Raw genomic sequence first — 18592 nt, 5'->3', positions numbered from 1 at the left:
CAGCTGGTACATGTGCTTGCATTTGCACATGTGGGCAGTATTTACATGTAACTGGGACACCTACCTGCACCTTTGCTCCCACAATGCTTTGATTACACAGGCAAATACCAGTTTGCATGTGCAAACACTCAGATCAGCAGGAACACCTCTTACGCCTGCATCTGATCATTCGGTCCTAAGTGACTGAAAGTGACAACTGAGCGCATTCCGGGGGGACAGGGGCTCACAATTAATGGATTAAAATCCCTCAGCTGGCATGGAATTTAATTCATTTTTTTCATTGTTAACAATAACGAAGAAATATACAAAATAGGAAACCTTAGACCAACCACCAATGGAAGTGGTAGATTCTCCATCTCCTGATGTCTTCTGATCAAAACAGGATGCCTGTCTGGGGAACATGCTTCAAGTCAGACACAAGTTATTGGACTCAGTCCAAGGGTAACTGGATGAAATGCAATAGCCTGTGATATGAAGGAGATCATACTGCATGGTCCTTTCTACCCCTAAACTCTATGAATGTATCAGCTTTCCTGGAAGCAGCAACATGCTGTCATTTTCTCTTGTTTCACTCCCATCCTCTCCCCTATCACTCAATGCCTGACTTGAGCATTGGCCTGCTAAACCCAGGGTTGTGAGTTCAATCCTTGATGGGACCATTTAGGGATCTGGGGGGGGGAAAAATTGCGGCTTGGTCCTGCTTTGAGCAGGGGGTTGGACTAGATGATCTCCTGAGGTCCCTTCCAACTCTGATACTCTATGCCTGAGTAGTTTTGTTATTTAGCTGATCCAATGCTGCAAACTCTCACTCACACATGCAGTCCTTAAGGTTTTGCAGATATCAGGCTGCCAGATGATTATTTAGATTACAATCATGACCCATTGTGTTAGACACAGTAAAAACCCATAACAAAGAGCTGGTCCCTGTACCAAAGAGTTTACAGACAGCATTCAATGAGATGCAGCAGACAGAGGAGACCACAAGGAAAGAATGAGCCAGTGACAAGGTTGTAAGCACTCTGAAGATGGGACCTAGTTGCTTTAAATCCCTGCTAGCACTGGTTTAAAAAAAAAATCAAAAATTTTCACCCAAAAAGGAACCAAGTTTTTGCAATTTTTGCCATTTACACCAAAGGTTGTGTTATCGGTATTACAATATTGATGACAAACTGCATTCAGTTTTGGAATGCTGAAATGGCTGCAACATGAAGGAATCATAGCATCCGCTTATAGAACTGCCCTATTGATATGAACAGAGAAGCTCCTTTCGCTAGCTGCTAACGCTCCAGGCCTCTAAATTCTGTACGCATCTTCCAAAATTCTAGGAAAAGGAGTTCATTTGCTCAGACATTAGGCTTGTTAGTGTCTATAGAACCAGATTGGTTTCATCCCTGTTAAATTCTATGGGACGTTTCCATGCAGGAGCAGTGAGATTGAGCTTAAAGAAAGAGATTTACCAGGCCTTCTAGCTTGTCCAATCCACTTCCTAATATGTTAAGCGCTTGTATAAGTATCAACTAATTATTTTTTGGTTAAAGTGGCAGTTTTATATGTAGACAACAAAGGGGCAAAAAAAAGAACAAGTCACTATTATTACAGGACAGCAGGTTACTAATGGTAGTTAGGCCCCCCCCCCAGTCGTGCAAATATTTATGCACGTGCTTAATACATACCAGGGCTCCCTTTGAAGTCAATGGAACTAGTCCCATGTATAAAGTTAAGCATCTACTGAAGTACATGGCTACATAAAGACCTGCACTGATTTAACGAACGGTAAGGTGTTTAAATTGATTTTGCTAAACTGGAGCAATCCTGTTTGTCAGCATCTTATGTCAGTTTAAATCTGGTTTCTTTTGATTCAGTGTAAATCAGTAAACCGAAACAGGGTTAAATTAATGTAGGGCCTTGCACTGTTTTCAAGAAATCGATGTAAAAATCCAATTTTAGCAAAACTGGTGCACATTTTGTGTGTAGACAAGGTCTAAGTGTTTGCAGAATCAGAGCCTTGTAGTTGGGATTCACAAAGGTATTTAGGCACCTAACTCCATTGACTAGTTGGGCATTAGCACCTAAGGTGACAGGCACCTTATAAATACAAGAACTGTGTTCGTTATAGTATATTGATTATAATATGAATGAGCTAAGATGAACCAGGAGCTGGCTACTGTTTTGAAAAATATCAGCAACTTCTTGCTTCTTCATGCCACTCGGTGAGCTGAATGATACAGCTGAGTGACGCTTGCCTGGGGCTAGCGTCCAGCCTGTGGTAGCCAGGGAGGTGACCACTGATATTTTCCCTGTGGATACAGCACCCAAGGTGGGCCAATGCCACGGCTGCTGTCCCCTGGTGGTACCAGGGGGCTGGAACGAACCAAGAGAAACTGCTGACAGTTTCTGCAAGCCAGGGTGCTCTATTGCTACTCAGACTAAAGCAAAATATTCAAGGGGACACCCACCTAAAAGGAGAAGGGATGGGATGTCAGACTCACAAGGTGCACCCTGGTTCATCATTTGCTTTCTCCGGGCTGATGAGCTGGTCTCCAGGGCAAGCCGTGGGCACTAGGCCCAGGGTTTTGTAGTCAGGAGGCTCGATGTCTACTCTTGACATGCTACAGCAGCACTGCTGTAGCATTGACATGTATAGCAATGGACGGGGTTCAGCCTCTCCGTGAGGTGGCAGCTAGGTGGAGGGAAGAATTCTTAGCGCTGGCTACACTGGTTGGCTTACCTACATCTCTCAGGGGGGGTGAATTTTTTGCACCTCCCAAGCAACGTAGCTGGGTCGGCCTAACTTGGTAGTGTAGCCTCGCCCTTATTTTCTTTGGAGAAACTAATTGGGCAGGATTCTGTCATACCTAATCTCTCCTAGGAGGGGAAACAATATGGGACGATCCAGCTCCCATTGAAGTCAATGGGAGTTTTGCCATTGTCTCCAACAGGCGCGGATCAGAGCTTGTGTCTGTTTATACAGAAGTGAGAGCGTAATGGGATGTTCTCTGGGATACATTCCAAAAGGAGTTCTCGTCTTCCTGAGCTAGCCCGGCAGCGATTCACTCCTGAGACATCCCTAGCTGCAGTGGCCCAGGCTCCAGCCAAACCGTCATTGTGCATCAGCAAAATAGGTACCATCACCCAAACCTTGACTAAGGAAGGGCTGTTTACATGAATAATAATCTCTTTTAGACACAATTACACAGAGCAGACTTTGCAATCTACATGCTGTTTCTGTATTTGTCTCCTGCTCTGGTTCTTTCTGGTTCAGTGTAGAGGGGGCTAGTTTAGCAGACTGCCTAGGGAAATAGGTGGTTGAAGGCCTGGAGATGTGCACCAATTCCCACTGCTTCATCTTACATGCCAAAATCCTACTCTGCTTTGTGTTCAGTGAGTGAAGTGGGAAAAGTTAATGGAGGGAGCAGGACAAAGATACTGCACCTTTGAGGGATGGGAAGTGAAGGGAGCAGTGAGGAGATGAAAAGGAAAAAGTAAGTTTCAAGATCTGCTTCTTTCCTGGGAGTGTCAAATTCCCCACTGAATTTAATCTGTGTCCCTGCATCAGATACTCAGCGCTCATGGTCTGGTATCTAAGCGAAACTGGGAGCTGTTCAATCAGCTTTTTATCAAAGAAAGTGAGCTGACCCGGGGTGGTAGGGCCACGCACTGCTGCTGAAAGAGCAGCTGGGATTCTGCAGGGCCAGAAAGAGCTAGATGAGAGTCCAAGAGACCAGCAACTCAAACAAGAGGAACCCAATTAGAAAAAACTAACAAATAGATTCAAAATAGCTCAGACAAGGGGTTTATAAATGTTTCCCTGCTAAGTTTGCTTTTCATAGCGGAAGGATATGTTGGAGAAACATCCAAAAACTGTTGTTTGTGAGTTTTTAAATGAAATGTATAATTAATGAGAGATCGGGCTCTCCAGCATATGCATTAGTAGGTTATTGATGCACTTCTTAGGTGTTGAAAGCACAAAGCCACAGCTTATTTCTATCCTGTTCCTTCCTGTTCTCTTCACTTTAACTTATCTCTGTGGAGGGAACTAAGTTTGTTTCAATGAGTGCCATTATCTCAGTCCACCTATTGCCAAGCTTATATATAAGGTTACATAAACTATCGTTGCCTACCTGCAAGGGGTGAACAACATCTCAAGCATATTAAACATAGGATTCTTTTCGAGATGTTGAAATATTAGCGAATTAAAATATTGGGACACCTAGAATGTTTCAAGAGGCACTGTCATCTTACAAATCCTAGGCTGAGATTTTAAAAAGTCCTCATCTGTGTTATTAATCAATAGTTGTGACTGTGACAGATCTAGCCTCCTTTATAGGGTTTGTTTACTGTTTAGGTTTGCGGGAGCTGCAAAGAGACTCTTTGGGAGTCAGTTTCGGGCTGTGGGTCTCATGCACTGGCACAGTGTTGTGATGTTGTGCAACCAGGGCAAGGGAAGGGCCACATCGCAACACCCACCTTTGCATTTGACAGGGCAAGTCACTTCCCCCACCCGTGCCTGTGTTGAGCTGAGGGCTCAGGTGCTCCAGGGTGGCCTGGATGGGGAGCTGTGCCTGAGAAGGACTGTGGCAGTGGCTTCCCTTTGGAAGCTGAGACTCCCCGGTTGCTCGGGGAAGGGCCCCAGTTCAAGCAGATTCAAGGTGGGGCGCCCCGTCCAGCGCCGCTGTGTGCCCCAATGGGAGGGGGGGAATGAGAAGCTCCCTCGGGGAATCACTATGGGGAGTGGGTGGGGCTAAACGCGGAGGGGCGTGGCCCTCGGCAGGGGGCGTGGCCAGCAGGCGAAGGGGCGGGGCTGCAGCCCGTGCATTTCAACTCAGGTGGCCGTGGCCGGGGCTCCACTCCGCCCGCGCCGGCTGTCGGGGTGGCGGTGGCTGCAGCGAGGGCCGGGGCCGGAGCCCGCGGGCGGCAGAGCGCAGCGGCGGCAGAGGGCGGGCCACGCGGTGCCGGGCGCCCGGGGCAGCCTGATGCCCTGCCCTCCCGGCCGGATCGCAGCGGCCGGGGCAGCGCTCCCCTTTCCCCTTCGCTGCAGGTGGCTGCCCGCGGCCATGGAGCCCGGCGTGCGGGGGCAGCGGGCCGGCCGGGGCTGAGCGCCGAGCCGCCCGGCGCGGGCGGGCCATGCCCCAGGGGCCGGGCTCGGCGCAGGGACCGCTGCCAAACTTCTCCGCGAGCCGAGCGCCGCCCGTGCCTAGGCAGCGCCCCGGCCCGCCGGACTCGGGGTCCCCGCCGGCTGCGGCGGCGGCGGGGGCCGGGGAGAGACTCCGCAGCTCCGGCCCGAGCTCGTCTGCTGCTGCCCCGGGCCAGCCGCGGCGCGCTGCGCTCACCATGGTCGGCGCCGGCCGGGGGCTCCTGAGCCTGCTGCTGCTGCTGCGGCTCCCGCCGGTCGCGGCCGCCGCCGCCAAGGCGCCCGTGTGCCAGGAGATCACGGTGCCCATGTGCAAGGGCATCGGCTACAACCTGACCTACATGCCCAACCAGTTCAACCACGACACGCAGGACGAGGCGGGGCTGGAGGTGCACCAGTTCTGGCCGCTGGTGGAGATCCAGTGCTCGCCGGACCTGCGCTTCTTCCTCTGCAGCGTCTACACCCCCATCTGCCTGCTGGACTACGCCAAGCCCCTGCCGCCCTGCCGCGCCGTGTGCGAGCGGGCCAAGGCCGGCTGCTCGCCCCTCATGCGCCAGTACGGCTTCGCCTGGCCCGAGCGGATGAGCTGCGAGCGGCTGCCGGCGCTGGGGGACCCGGACACGCTCTGCATGGATTACAACCGCAGCGAGCCCACCGCCCCGCCGCCCGCCCTGGCCAAGCCCACGCGCGCCTCCAGGGGGCCCCAGAGGAGCCTGGCCCCGGGCGGCGGCGCGGACTGCGGCCGGGCGTGCCGCTGCACCGAGCCCTTCGTGCCCATCGCCCGCGAGTCCCACCCGCTCTACAGCAAGATCCGCACCGGCCAGGTGCCCAACTGCGCCGTGCCCTGCTTCCAGCCCTACTTCACCCAGGACGAGAAGACCTTCGCCAGCTTCTGGATCGGGCTCTGGTCCATCCTCTGCTTCCTCTCCACCTCCACCACCGTGGCCACCTTCCTGATCGACATGGAGCGGTTCCGCTACCCGGAGCGGCCCATCATCTTCCTCTCCGCCTGCTACCTCTTCGTCTCGCTGGGCTACATCGTGCGGCTGGTGGCCGGCCACGCCAGCGTGGCTTGCAACCAGGAGTACCGCCACGTGCACTACGAGACCACGGGCCCCGCGCTCTGCACCACGGTCTTCCTCCTGCTCTACTTCTTCGGCATGGCCAGCTCCATCTGGTGGGTGATCCTGTCCCTCACCTGGTTCCTGGCCGCCGGCCTGAAGTGGGGCAACGAGGCCATCGCCGGCTACTCCCAGTACTTCCACCTGGCCGCCTGGCTCATCCCCAGCGTCAAGGCCATCGCCGTGCTGGCGCTGAGCTCGGTGGACGGGGACCCGGTGGCGGGGGTCTGCTACGTGGGCAACCAGAACCTGGACAACCTGCGGGGCTTCGTGCTGGCCCCCCTGGTGGTCTATCTCTTCACCGGGACCCTCTTCCTGCTGGCGGGCTTCGTCTCCCTCTTCCGCATCCGCAGCGTCATCAAGCAAGGGGGCACCCAGACCGACAAGCTGGAGCGGCTGATGATCCGCATCGGCATCTTCACCGTCCTCTACACGGTGCCGGCCACCCTGGTGGTGGCGTGCTACGTGTACGAGCAGCACTACCGGGAGCGCTGGGAGGAGGCGCAGACCTGCTCCTGCCCCGGCGACCCGCGCAAGCCCAAGCCGGACTACGCCGTCTTCATGCTCAAGTACTTCATGTGCCTGGTGGTGGGCATCACCTCGGGCGTGTGGATCTGGTCCGGGAAGACGCTGGACTCCTGGCGGCGGTTCACGGGGAAGTGGTGCCGGGGGAGGAAGCCCGCCATGGGCACCGAAGCCGGCTCCGCTCTGACCGGGCGGGCTGGGGGGGCGCCCTCCGCTTCCTACCGCAAACCCGTCCCGCTCTCTCAGGTGTGACGAGCACCCGGCTGGCTCGCGGGACCGGGCCAGAGCGCCCCGCTCCAGGCTGTGCGACGCGCCAGGGGGAGCTGCGCCCCGGGGGCGCGGAGGGCGGCGGCTTCACCCCGCGCTTTGGGACGGCCGGGGGGTGCTGCTGGGCCGCGCCCGAGGCCCACCGGCCGGAGCGGGGAAGAGCTGCCTGCTGAGGCCGGCCACGCTGGAGGCGCAGCCCCGCCAAGGGCCGCTGTACAGTACCTGGGCTGGCGGGTAACTCCAGCCGATCTGTTGCGCCCCTCGGGCGGGTACCAGCAGGGCCCTTTCTCTGGGGCTGGCTGGGAGACCTCAGGCCGAGCTGGCCACGGGCGGAGGTAGCGGAAAAGGGAGCCCGTTGAACGGAGACTTTCAGAAGATCAGCTTCCAGTGTCACTTGTAAACAAAGCCGGGGGGGGGGAGAAATACACGCGTGGCTTTCCTGGCCCTTTCGCAGAAACTTGCTGCCTTTCCCGCGGGTGCGTGGGACGGGCAGGCCCCGCAGCAGGACCGTTCGTGGGCGAGTCCCTTGCAGCGCCCAGAGCGGAGACAGCCCGGGCCCGGGCCCGGGGATGAGCTGGACTCGCAGGGTGAAGCCAGGCGGACGGTCAGCGCCCGGCAAGCCGGGACGGGGGAGGGGGGTTTCCATACGGACCAACCCTTCGTTAGGGAGCCCGAGATTTTTAAACTAAGTCCTTTGGTCAAGGGCTTCCTGCCCGAAGGCCAGGCCCCGCGGGTCGCTGAGCGAGGCAGGGACGCACCCGCCGCACAGCGATGCTTGAGTCCAGGGCGTGCGGAGCCCCCGCGGAGCCCGCCCGGCTCCCTGGCCAGGGACCATACCAGCGCCCGTCTCCAGGCAAGGCGGGGGGCATCGCCCTGCGCACCCCCTCTTCCTTCGGCCCCGTGGGGCGTGTTTAAAGCTCACGGAGCTCAGCGGAAGCGGTGATTCGTAGTTCACAGGGGGCCCTTTAAGTCAGCCTGTTTAAAACGGAGTCAGTCGCCCGGGTTAGTAAAGCAGGTGGGAGGCGAGGGAAGCAGGCGCAGGGTGCAGTTACAGAAACCAAGTGTCCTTACACGGGGGGCTTTCAAGGAGCGGAGGGGGGGGGCGCTTCTCATCCCCCCTTAAGGGGAAGGGGATGGCGCCCCTGGGTGCTAAAGGTCGTTTATTGGCGCTGCGCATTTGCAACCTGGAAGTTTTGCCGCCGTCTTGAGCAGGGCAAAGGTCGGTGCCTGCCCCAGCCTGCCAGGGTGGAGTTTACTGCCGCCTTTGCTCCCGCTTTCCCTCCTGTTTCTTGCAGTGGGTTAGGGCCCAATCCCCTGACACGGAAAGGCTCCATCTCCGGGCTCACGCTGCCAAGCCCGGACGGGCTGGGCTGGCCCTGGCCGCAGGGGGAGATGCCTAGCGGCTGCTCAAAGCACCCTTTGGCCGCTGCCGCCTGCAGTAGCCCTGGTCCTGCTTTTCACGCCCACCGGGGAACGATTGAAACCGGCTTTGGCATTTCCTCCTCCGCTCTGTTCCCGGCAGGCTGCCGTCCGCATTCAGCAGTCGGGCTGGGCTGGGCAGCTGCTGGAAACAGCCGCCCCCCAGGACGGGCAGTGGGGCCGGGGTAAAAGGCTCTAAAGCCAAAGCAGCGGCCGCTTGCGCTGCTCCCCCCGGCCGGGCTCTGCCAGCAGCTGTGGGCAGAACAGGGGCGCTCTCGGCCTGGCTGCCCCGACTTGGACCAACTACTCTGGGGCCCTTTCCCTTTAGATCCCATTTCAAAAAGGAGAGGCCTTAGCTCGTGTCAATTTCACGGGCTGCTAGGACTCTGCTGAGCGGTCAGGGAGCAAGAGGCCAGTTTGCCGGTGGTTTTCGGCCTGTGGGGAGAGACGAGCTTCTGCCCCTTCCCCTGGAAAGCTGGCAGGAGCGTCCCACTGCTCCCTGCTCCTGAACCTTGCACAGGAGTGCCGGTGAGAGGGAGCTTCCCCTCCCTGTGCAACTGCCTGACCCCTGATGCAGATGTAGTAGCTTAGGCCCTGTGAAGGCAGCCAGGGCCCAGCAGGCCGGAGTCACAGGACTGAGAGAGGCTGGAGGAAGGAGCTCTTGTCAAACGGGGCAGTCCGCTTTACCCAGAAGCGGGAGCTGGATGTCAAGCCCCCGGCTGCTAAGAAGCCCCCATCCCTGCACCAGCCTCCAGCTCTGATGCAATGTGTCAGCAGCCCAGCACCAGCTTTTGGACTATAAGGTGGTGCAGCTTTAAAGCGGGCACTGACCGTGAGCCCTCAGTCAGGGGGGCCCCCTTGGCAAGGGGGCAGGGCTGATGCATCGACCTTCTCTAGGCAGCACCACCACTGACCTGCACGCCCAGCCTCAAAAATGGACACAGCCCCTCCCCGCAGCCGCAGGGTATTTCAATGACCTGCTTTTCCTCCCCCCCCCCCAACTCCAGCGGCCCCTTTCGCTCGGTGGGCAGCAGAGGGAGGGGAAGCGCGAATAAACCCTGATTTCCCACAAGCAGCTAAAGGCACGTGTTCTGCACCACCTCAGATGGCCGCTCCAGCCAGGCGGCGCCAGAGAGCAACTGCTCGGGTAGCGGAACTCCCCTGGCATGGGCCGGGTTTGGAAGCTCTACACGCCCCCTTCCTCCCAAGGTAGCTCTGTAGACAAGCTCTCCGCCCCCTGCAGACACAAAGGGGTGGGAAGCGAGCCTGCTGCCAGCCAGAAAACCAAGGCTGGCCAGGTCTTGCCTATCCGGGGGGGGAGGCAGTATGAACAAGCCACCACCAGCTTGACCATAACTTCCCCCAGCACAAGTGAGCAGCAGCTGGGAGCCAGGGGCACTGCAATGCAGTGAGTGTACAGTACTACACCCTGTAAATAATTGTACTAGGGAATCTGGTCTGTGTATACTAGAGAGTTTTAGTGAACTTTGATACGGGTTTGTTCTCACTAAACAAGGCAGCTTCAGCCTAGCTACACTGGGGCTAGTAGTAAAGGGTAGTCCAGGGCCCTGACTCATATTCATGCCATCTTAACTGGGTCTTGCTGCAGTGGCCTTTTGTAGACACAGCTGGACATGCTTCATGCAATACCTCGCACTAAACCACATCGAAGGACTTTTCTTCAAGTGTAACTGCCTCAGTGTAGGTTTGTTTTTGAAATGAGCTGCAAACTGTGGCCTGCTGAAAAACCTGAGCATAGTTGAAGCAAGGGGCAGGGTAGGTGTGGCCTAGTGAAATCTTTGCTACAGACAATCATAACGGCTGAAGCTTTACGTGGCCCTGGCTTTCAGGATTCTCCCAAGTTTTCACCACTGCACTGCGAGTGGCAGCAACTAAAAGCAGACGTTGTTTTGTGCCGCAGGGGGTAGGGCCAATACCTACGCATTAGACTTCACCTCCTTCACTTGCTGCCCCTGTAACTTTTGTTTTTAAGAAGTAAACTTTGTATGTATTCTATTTTGTGAAAAGTTAAGAAAATCTGAGATTTTATTCAAAGAAAAAAATATGGAGATTAGCTATTTATGAGAAAACAAAAGTGTCTATTTTTGTTTCTTTGTTCCTGATGATGGTAGAGCAAAATAAAACAAAGAGGGGAAAATGAGAACCTGCTGGAGAATGTTTTTTCCCCAGTTTCTTACCAGCAGGAGGCACTGAAAGCAATGGGTTGAGAATAGCCCTGAGGCAATGAAATGGGGCTTACAGGAGTAGTTAGCTCTATGAAGATATTCCCACATTAGGGACTCTAGGCATTATTATACAAATAATAAACAGGTCACATTTCCCTGCAGGAAACAGGAATGCAGCTAGTGGAATCCCACCAGAAGTCCTCACACAGGTTATAAACAAAGCCTTCTAAGGAAATGCTACAGAAATGGGGGGAGTGGGGGGAGGTAGGGAGAGAGAAGAGAGCTTGGGTCTGTTCTGTGACTTAAAAAAAAAAAAAAGAGAGAGGGTAAATATACTAGCAGATCAAGAGTTGCTTTCAAGGCAAGTGTTGCTGGTGGCTTGTGTCCATAACAGCTCTTGTAAAGTGCACTGCCCTGACTGTTCAGGATTACACCCCATAGTTAGAGCATAGGCCTTACTATAAAATGTACTGGTCTTTTGACTTGGAATAGTGCTATCTAGCAATAAACTCAAACACCCTACACCTGTCCCTCAGTACATACCAGTTAACACAGTCTACCAACTAGGAGTGTATGCCAATCTCAGTCCTATATCCAGATTTGGTGCAGACCCACATAATCTACAAGGCAGACCCTGGAAATCTTCCTCAGCAGGAGGTAACATCTCATTTTGCAAGGATTCAGTCTAAAGATACTGATGCTGTAGGAAGAGCATTTAAAATAGGGAGGCAAGGGGTTAATACTTGCTCACTTGTGACTAATCAGCACTCAGCTATCCAGTTAGCTTTGAAGTGTACACACCTAGCATCCACTGGATTTCTGTCACCCCAGTGCTATCAGAAGTGATCTTAAACAAAAGATAGTGGACAAAATGCAGATACTGACCCCCAAGATTACGATTCCAAGGCACCAATACCTGTCTGGCCATTCTCCATCAGTGCAAAGAAGATGGTCACAGGGTCTGATCCTGCTGTGCGTCAAGATCCACAACTTCCTTTGGGCAGCACCTCTCAGAATGGGGCCTTTTCTGATAAACTAGGGCACACTCACTTTCTTTTAAATACACGCTTTAAAACACACACTGAGTCTTGTCTTGTTCCAGCCTTCCCCTCTCCTAGACTCTGGCATGCTCTGGGATTTGGAGGCCTGGAGCTGCAGGGGCAATCAGAAGGCATAAGGGAATAGGAGGTGTGCAGAAGTAGCACACAAGGTTTCGCATAGCACTGGTCCAGAGTTCATCCCTACAGGTGGGGAAGGAAGCTGGTTATTGTACATGGCAGGTTGCTAGTCACCTGAGGTAGTGAGTTCCTTACTAACAAGTAAGGTATTGGAATAGTTTATCCCAGGATTAGGCATCTCATCACTAATCTAGATCTCCCAGGGTCCGTTCCATCCTTCTCTGTCTATTCAGACTAATCTCAGGGAAGCTGCTGCCTTTTCCATTGTCTTGTACAGCACCAGTCACAGCACGTAAGAGCTGGCAGGGAACAAGTGCTGGCAAGATCTTAGTCTTGTGAGGTGAAAAAGCTGCCGTAAATTTAGGAACTGTACTACAGGGGATAAACTCATGTATCTTCGATTAGTCTCCTCCTCCTGCTGCCCTTCCCCCCTCAGCCCAGCTGCCCTAGAACAAGGCATAGCCGTAACAGACTGACACATTAGCCTAATCAGCTACCCAGTACAGCAAATCAGCAGTAATTCAATGGAGCCACAAAGGTGTGTGTGACAGGAAGATCAGGTCCAATGACCCACAGCGCCTAGAACTTTTAAGATACCATGCACCATGAGAAAGGAAGGTAAACATTGTGAGCGCTAAGGACAAGAGTGACAACACTTCAGAAAAGAGGGGTGTAATTTGGTGCACTCTATAAACCCTTTCTGCATTTAGCTCTGGCATGCCACTTGGCAGGAGAACATATACCACATAAGGATGGATATATTTCTTACAAAAACTGGGTACAGGTCACTCAAGAACTACCAGAGTGACGGGGGATCGATCACTTGATTACCTGTATTGTTCATTCCCTCTGGGGCACACTGGCCACTGTCAGAAGACAGGATACTGGGCTAGATGGACCTTTAGTCTGACCCAGTAAGGCCGTTCTTACATGGAAATTAGGTCTGAACAGATACTACCATCACTTCCTTTCTGGTGGAGAAAAGGAGTACTTGTGGCACCTTAGAGACTAACCAATTTATTTGAGCATGAGCTTTCGTGAGCTACAGCTCACTTCATCAGATGTTTACCGTGGAAACTGCAGCAGACTTTATATACACACTACTCAGATCTACCCTTCAGCATTGATCAGCAGCCATCCCTACTTAAGTGCTTGGAACATACTCTGTAGCACTTACTCCACCTCTCCTTCAGTGCTTGCCTGAAATCACTCCCTTCTCCTCCTCCACTTGCCCACATTATGCCTGTTCTTGGTAAAAATATGGGTGGTGTTGACATTTATTCTATCCCAGGAGTACTTGTCCTCTTAACCCCTTCAAGGGGGTTTGGTGGGTCTCATACCCAATTGCCTTAGCAACAAGACACACAGTTTCTGTATCTAAAGGGAAAGGTTGCGCTGAAGCAAGTTTGCATTCTATCAGACTAACCACATATCAATGAATGGTGGGTAGCGTGTTGATCTCCACCTAACACTACTTGTGGATGGGAGCTGAGTGGATTCTAACTAGCCTGCACTAAAGCAAGAAAGCAGCTGGGCAATTTGCTGTCAGCGATTGAGTGTCATAGCTACGACTGGAAGATGACAGTGCTGCAGCTCAATAAAGATTTAAGTATCGGATTGTTGTGCATTTTTAATTGGGTTCTCTATACCCAGTACACACAGCCCAATGCATACACTTATCTATCCTGCCAGACTGGCTCATAGGCAGAGAGAAAAAGGATTAATTTGTCCTCTATAATAAAATCCAATTATTGTTTTTAAAGGGACATTTTCAATAGTGATTATGAATAAATTCCCTCCTGACCCTGCTGTTTCAGAAACAAGACGTTGCTGACACCTTCTAGGGAGCCTTTTCTAAAAACACCAGGTTTCCAGAGGAAAAACTGGATGAGATTCCCTTTGAAACACACAGATGCTGTCTCTCCTCAAGGCGTTTTACAGCACCAAAAAGCAAAACCCAACTTCTTTGCTTCTTTTGTGTATAAAGGTCCAAAAGATTTAATATCCCAGATTTTTCTGAGGTTGAAGAACAGATTTTAAAGGTTTGTCTTTTATGGTTTTGCTGGAAAACTAGAGCACTGGAGTGGGAGTTCAGTCCTCAGTTAAAGGAGAATGGATGTTGCCAGTTTTAATTTCTCACAAGCGGTTGTCAGTTCTTTTGTTAACTCCTGATAAACTCTTTAAAACAAATTAAAAATCACTTCCCCCTCCTCAGTAGCTCAGATTTCAGTTTGGTTATAGCAAAATCTCACTAGTTCTCCAGTCAACCACCAACACCGCCTGCAAAAACAGGGTAGTAAAAACTTGCTTTTTCAAAGAAAGTGTTTAAAATATTCTGGCCTTTATACATCATGAAGCAGCAAAAAAAAACCAGCATATCCTTTATTCCTCCCTAAGTCATTTTCAATGGCTTTACATCTTTGCATTAAAAGCTATGGGTAAGGAGACTCAAAGCATCTGTAATATACAACTATGATCACCTACACCTAAAATGAAGAACACTGAAATATCAATAGAAATGCAGAGAACCTAGGAAGTATCTTACTATGTAGAAATTTCATACAAGGGTTTTTTCACAGGTTGGAGAGACAAGGTGGGTGAAGTAATATCTTCTGTGTGTGGGGGGTGGGGGGGTGGGGGTTGAGCCACACAGAGCTCTTCTTCAGGTCTGGGAAAGGTCCAACACAAGATATTACTTCACCCACCTCGTCTCTAATATCCTGAGACTGACACAGCTAGAACTACACTGCATGTAACATCTGTAGGGGCAGTCACCAAAGGCTGGCTGAACCAAAGTGGATTTCCATAGGGGGGAGGTGGAAAGGAGAGAATGAGCATTCTGACTGGTAAGTAGCAATTTGTTAGCCAGTCTGTCAGATTAATGGATCAATGAAAGTTGATTACCTTCAGGTAAACTGACTTTCAAATTCAGATTTCGTCTCTTTTGCATGGGTCATCAGATGCCTCATGATGTTGCAGCACCACATATCCTACATAATACTTGGTAACTTAAAATGCCACTGAGCAAAGGCAGCTCCGGATTTCAGTCTGGTTACGAGGAGTCAGATACAATCCTAGCCTTCTGGGAGAGCCTGTACTAGCTACACAAAAGATTAGCAACACATCCGGTAGATTCAGATCACTTTGTGGGGAGTTCTTTTCCAATTCTCCCACGCTGTTAGGGAGATGTCTATTGACACATCCTAGGATCGGTCATGCGCCTACAAACCAGGATCATAAATCTCTTTTCTTACTGTGCTATTACATCCTTCACTATTTCATCCATCAAAGAAAAGGTGAATACCAGGCACAGGTGATTCTTTCCATCGAAGTTCACACACCTGCTACATGTGTGAAAGCTGTATATCCAATCAGCAAAATAAGTGTGTTTATAGTCACCTCATATAAGCCAAAAAGTTCAAATCAGGTTGCCGAGTATTAACTAATACACAGACTTGTAAGAATTAGGTTACAGGTCAACCTGAAAGCCAGAGATTGGAAATTACAAGCAGCTAACCTTGTTCCAACGTAGATTCAGAAGGAGGACTAATGCAGCAGTGTGTGACAAGTTACCTCCAGAAAGTTTCCTTCCCTTTAAACCAAAATCTACCCGTCACCATCAGTTACTTAAACATTATTGTTCACAGATTTTAACAATAAATAGGACCTGGAATCACAGAAGCTGTCATTCAGTCATACCCCTCCTTCAGCTTAAAACACACAAACCACCGTTGCCTGCAAACTCTATGACCCTAGCAGACACAAAGCTGTTTGAAACTTCTAATAATATTCATTTTTGGCTCCTAAGAGGTAGCAAGATAAAAAATTTAATCAGCTCATATCGGGGTGGATTTCACACACCATAGGATTAAGATTTGGTGAGATTCTAAAGTAGCCACACAGGGCCAAGTCGTCATTTTAATCTGTTCAACAAGTTATTTGCAAACAAACTCAGAGAAAATGGTACAAAACGCTCTAACCACATGTAGCTTTAATTAAAATAGAGGTGTTTATTAGCTTTTTATTTTTTAATACAAACATGAGAAAGGAAAACCACCTGAAGATGTAGCATTATTTTCAAAATTGAATCGTGATCAATACCTGAAGTTCCAAGTTCCATGGATTATGGGCCTGGAGCTGGTCGATTTGCAAACTTTAAAATACTATACATATTTAAATAGTTTGAAGGCTGCCAAATTGTTATACTCAGAAATCCCTAATCTCAAAGGCATGGGGACCTGATAATTTACTGGACCTTGGATGGAAGCAGGGTTGAACAAAATTTGTCCTAGGAACGAATGTCATTCAGTATGGCACAAAGTGCCTAGAATCTATCTAGAACTGGGACAAGGACGTATATAAGGGCTTGTAACAGGAAAAGTCTATTAATACTTATCCTGTTTAGAGTTTCAAAGTCTGAAAGGAAACTCCATCCCAAATTCTCATTCTGGAGGAGTAAACTCTATCTTCAGGAAAAGCAGAGTTGCACAAACTATAATGTTCACTTCTCCAAAAAATATGTCTGACAACTTATACATTTGGGTTTTGTTTTTTTAAGAACTCCTTTGAACAAAACCTTATGTGCTAATAGGGAATAAGTATCTACCCCATCGGTGAGTCCAGGATCCTCAAACTCACTACTGTCCCACCACAAAAGTAAACCCCCTGTCTGAAAGCAGGAAGTCTAGGGGAACCAAAACAGACATGATAATCTTAGCATCAACTTTGTCAGAACTCCACTGCATAAAGCACAACGGATCTGTAGTGGAAGAATTCAGAGAAGCAATGCAGTAGGCTATTCATCACTGGATTGCCACATTGTTTGGGATAGTGACATTGTTTCCAATACAGCTCTCTCATTCCATGCCTCAGAAAGATATACAGGATGCATATTTTCCAAAGCAGTAGTAAAAGTATTAGAAAGTGAGAAGCACCATAGTTCACAAGAAATGCAGCATGGACCCTATACATTTGAACAATCAATATGTAACACCATTTCTCTGCTTCCAACCAAAACATTCAAAATCCTTTGACAGTCTCTACCGGAATGACACTGCTGGTACACAGTTATTATATCCTGCTCAAACAGCTTCCTGCTTTTGAACTCATCACCAATAATAGCAGCTTTTGAATAGCAAAACCCTTCAACACTTGTCTATGCTACTACTTCAAGCTCCAGAGTGGCTTTATACTTGGTTAGAGTCCTTTTTTCTTTTTCTTAACACTGCATTCACTCAAAGGCAAACGCAGCAAGCTTCTGGATGATGCGGAGAAGAGGGAAGAACATTGTAACTATCGTCATGTGGTTAGTGTTTAAATTCTAAAATTTAAAACTACTCATTATTAAAAACCTCATCATTCACAGCTATAGGCCTACACAGTAAGCAAACATCTGTGGGGGGGGAGGGGAGAGCTTGTTTTTGCACCTCTGGGTACATTAAAAGGAGGAGCACAGATTTGACAAGGTCCCATCTTTTGAATGGAATATGCTCCTCAGACCCTGGGGTCCCTTGGCTGGTTTTATCCTTCCTCCCCTTACTGGAAGACACCATCACTGCTGGCTTATGTGCATGGAGTGGTGGTCTTCCTCCGGTTCATACGTACGCTGGCTTCACGGTGCTGCACCCTTCTCTCCCCTCAGGAGAGGATGGCATTAGAACGACGGATACCAACTAAATTATCAGCACTGAAAGATCGTCTCATAGCAGCTTTGGACAAGTCTTTGTATTTGTCCTCACAGAGCCTGGAGATAGCCTGTAAAATACATTCAGATACAAAAGAATGAAAGCGTGAATTAGAAGTGTTCAAACATTTTAAGAAAGCTCTTACAATGGCAACGCTAATGGATTGCGCACTTACACTGCCTTGTCTTTCAGTGACGCTACTGGCTGCTGCCCTGGGTATGCCATTACAAAAAAGGCCTTTTGTTGAGGGAAAACATTAAGGGGCTGTAGAAACTGCATCTTTAAGGATCTCTCCCCATGTTCACCCGTATCATTATTAGTCACAGGAGATGATGATTTTTAAATGCAGTTAAATCTCCACATCTCTAAGCAACTTAAATCTTATACCGGCCTCTACAGCTTAATGGAAATCTTGGATCCAACTTGAAGTATGTGTGTTCATGTGCAAATTACACTCAAAACTCCATGTAAATAGATGGGGTTTGGAGCCCAGGCTATGGATACGAGGCTCAGGAGAGATTCTAGAGATTCCTAAGCCCTGAAGGAAGAGGTTACAGCTGGCTGCTGGTCCCCCCCGCCCCCAGCTCAACACAACCATCTAGAAGTCTTAGGGTGTATAGTGGAGAATCAGAAAGGGAAAATTTATTAGGGCTGGTGTTTGTGCCCTTCCTGAGCCAGCCACCTTTTTTTTTTGGCTGATATTTAAACCAGCACAAAGGTTTGTGAATCCAGTAAGGAGATCCCGGTGCTGAACTGTACAGTACCATCCACCCTGCTTTAGCGCAAGTAATGTCCTATTAACACAGGTCTGAGAATTGTATTTAGTATTTGAACTGCTTTAACTAAACTGCAGAGTAGCTCCGTTTATTGAACGATTAAAGCAGCATGTACACGGGTGCAGTTATTCCAGTAGTGAGATTCCCATTAAATCGGTGTGTCAACTAATTCGATTAGAAATGCTTCAGGACAGAGTTCCAAGCCCTGACTGGGGCCTTTAGGGGCCAATATAATGCAAATAAATAAATACAGAAGGGCGTCACTTTTTATCTGTATGCTGACCCATTATTATTAGGCTCAGAAT

The 18592-nt window shown here is 50.2% G+C and overlaps 2 protein-coding genes across 5 annotated transcripts in view; one reads left to right on the top strand and one right to left on the bottom strand.

Moving 5' to 3' along the window:
* The first annotated feature begins 4858 nt into the window (after positions 1 to 4858).
* Positions 4859 to 7112, top strand: FZD5 (frizzled class receptor 5). Its single transcript, XM_073306636.2, has one exon. The coding sequence runs from the start codon at positions 5125 to 5127 to the stop codon at positions 7027 to 7029; it is 1905 nt and encodes a 634-aa protein (XP_073162737.1). The 5' UTR covers positions 4859 to 5124; the 3' UTR covers positions 7030 to 7112.
* An 8705-nt stretch (positions 7113 to 15817) lies between these two features.
* CCNYL1 (cyclin Y like 1) overlaps positions 15818 to 18592 on the bottom strand; it is a 51217-nt gene continuing 48442 nt past the window's right edge. For all 4 annotated transcript variants that reach the window (XM_073306644.1, XM_073306645.1, XM_073306647.1 and 1 more), the window contains one exon: positions 15818 to 17581. In XM_073306644.1, coding sequence (XP_073162745.1) covers positions 17465 to 17581 — 117 coding nt within the window. In that variant the 3' untranslated portion in view covers positions 15818 to 17464. The remainder of the gene's footprint in view (positions 17582 to 18592) is intronic.

Source organism: Lepidochelys kempii, chromosome 11 (assembly GCF_965140285.1).
Source record: "Lepidochelys kempii isolate rLepKem1 chromosome 11, rLepKem1.hap1, whole genome shotgun sequence".
NCBI lineage: Eukaryota > Metazoa > Chordata > Testudines > Cheloniidae > Lepidochelys > Lepidochelys kempii.
Note: the sequence above shows the minus strand (reverse complement) of the source record. Positions and strands in the feature narration are given on the sequence as shown.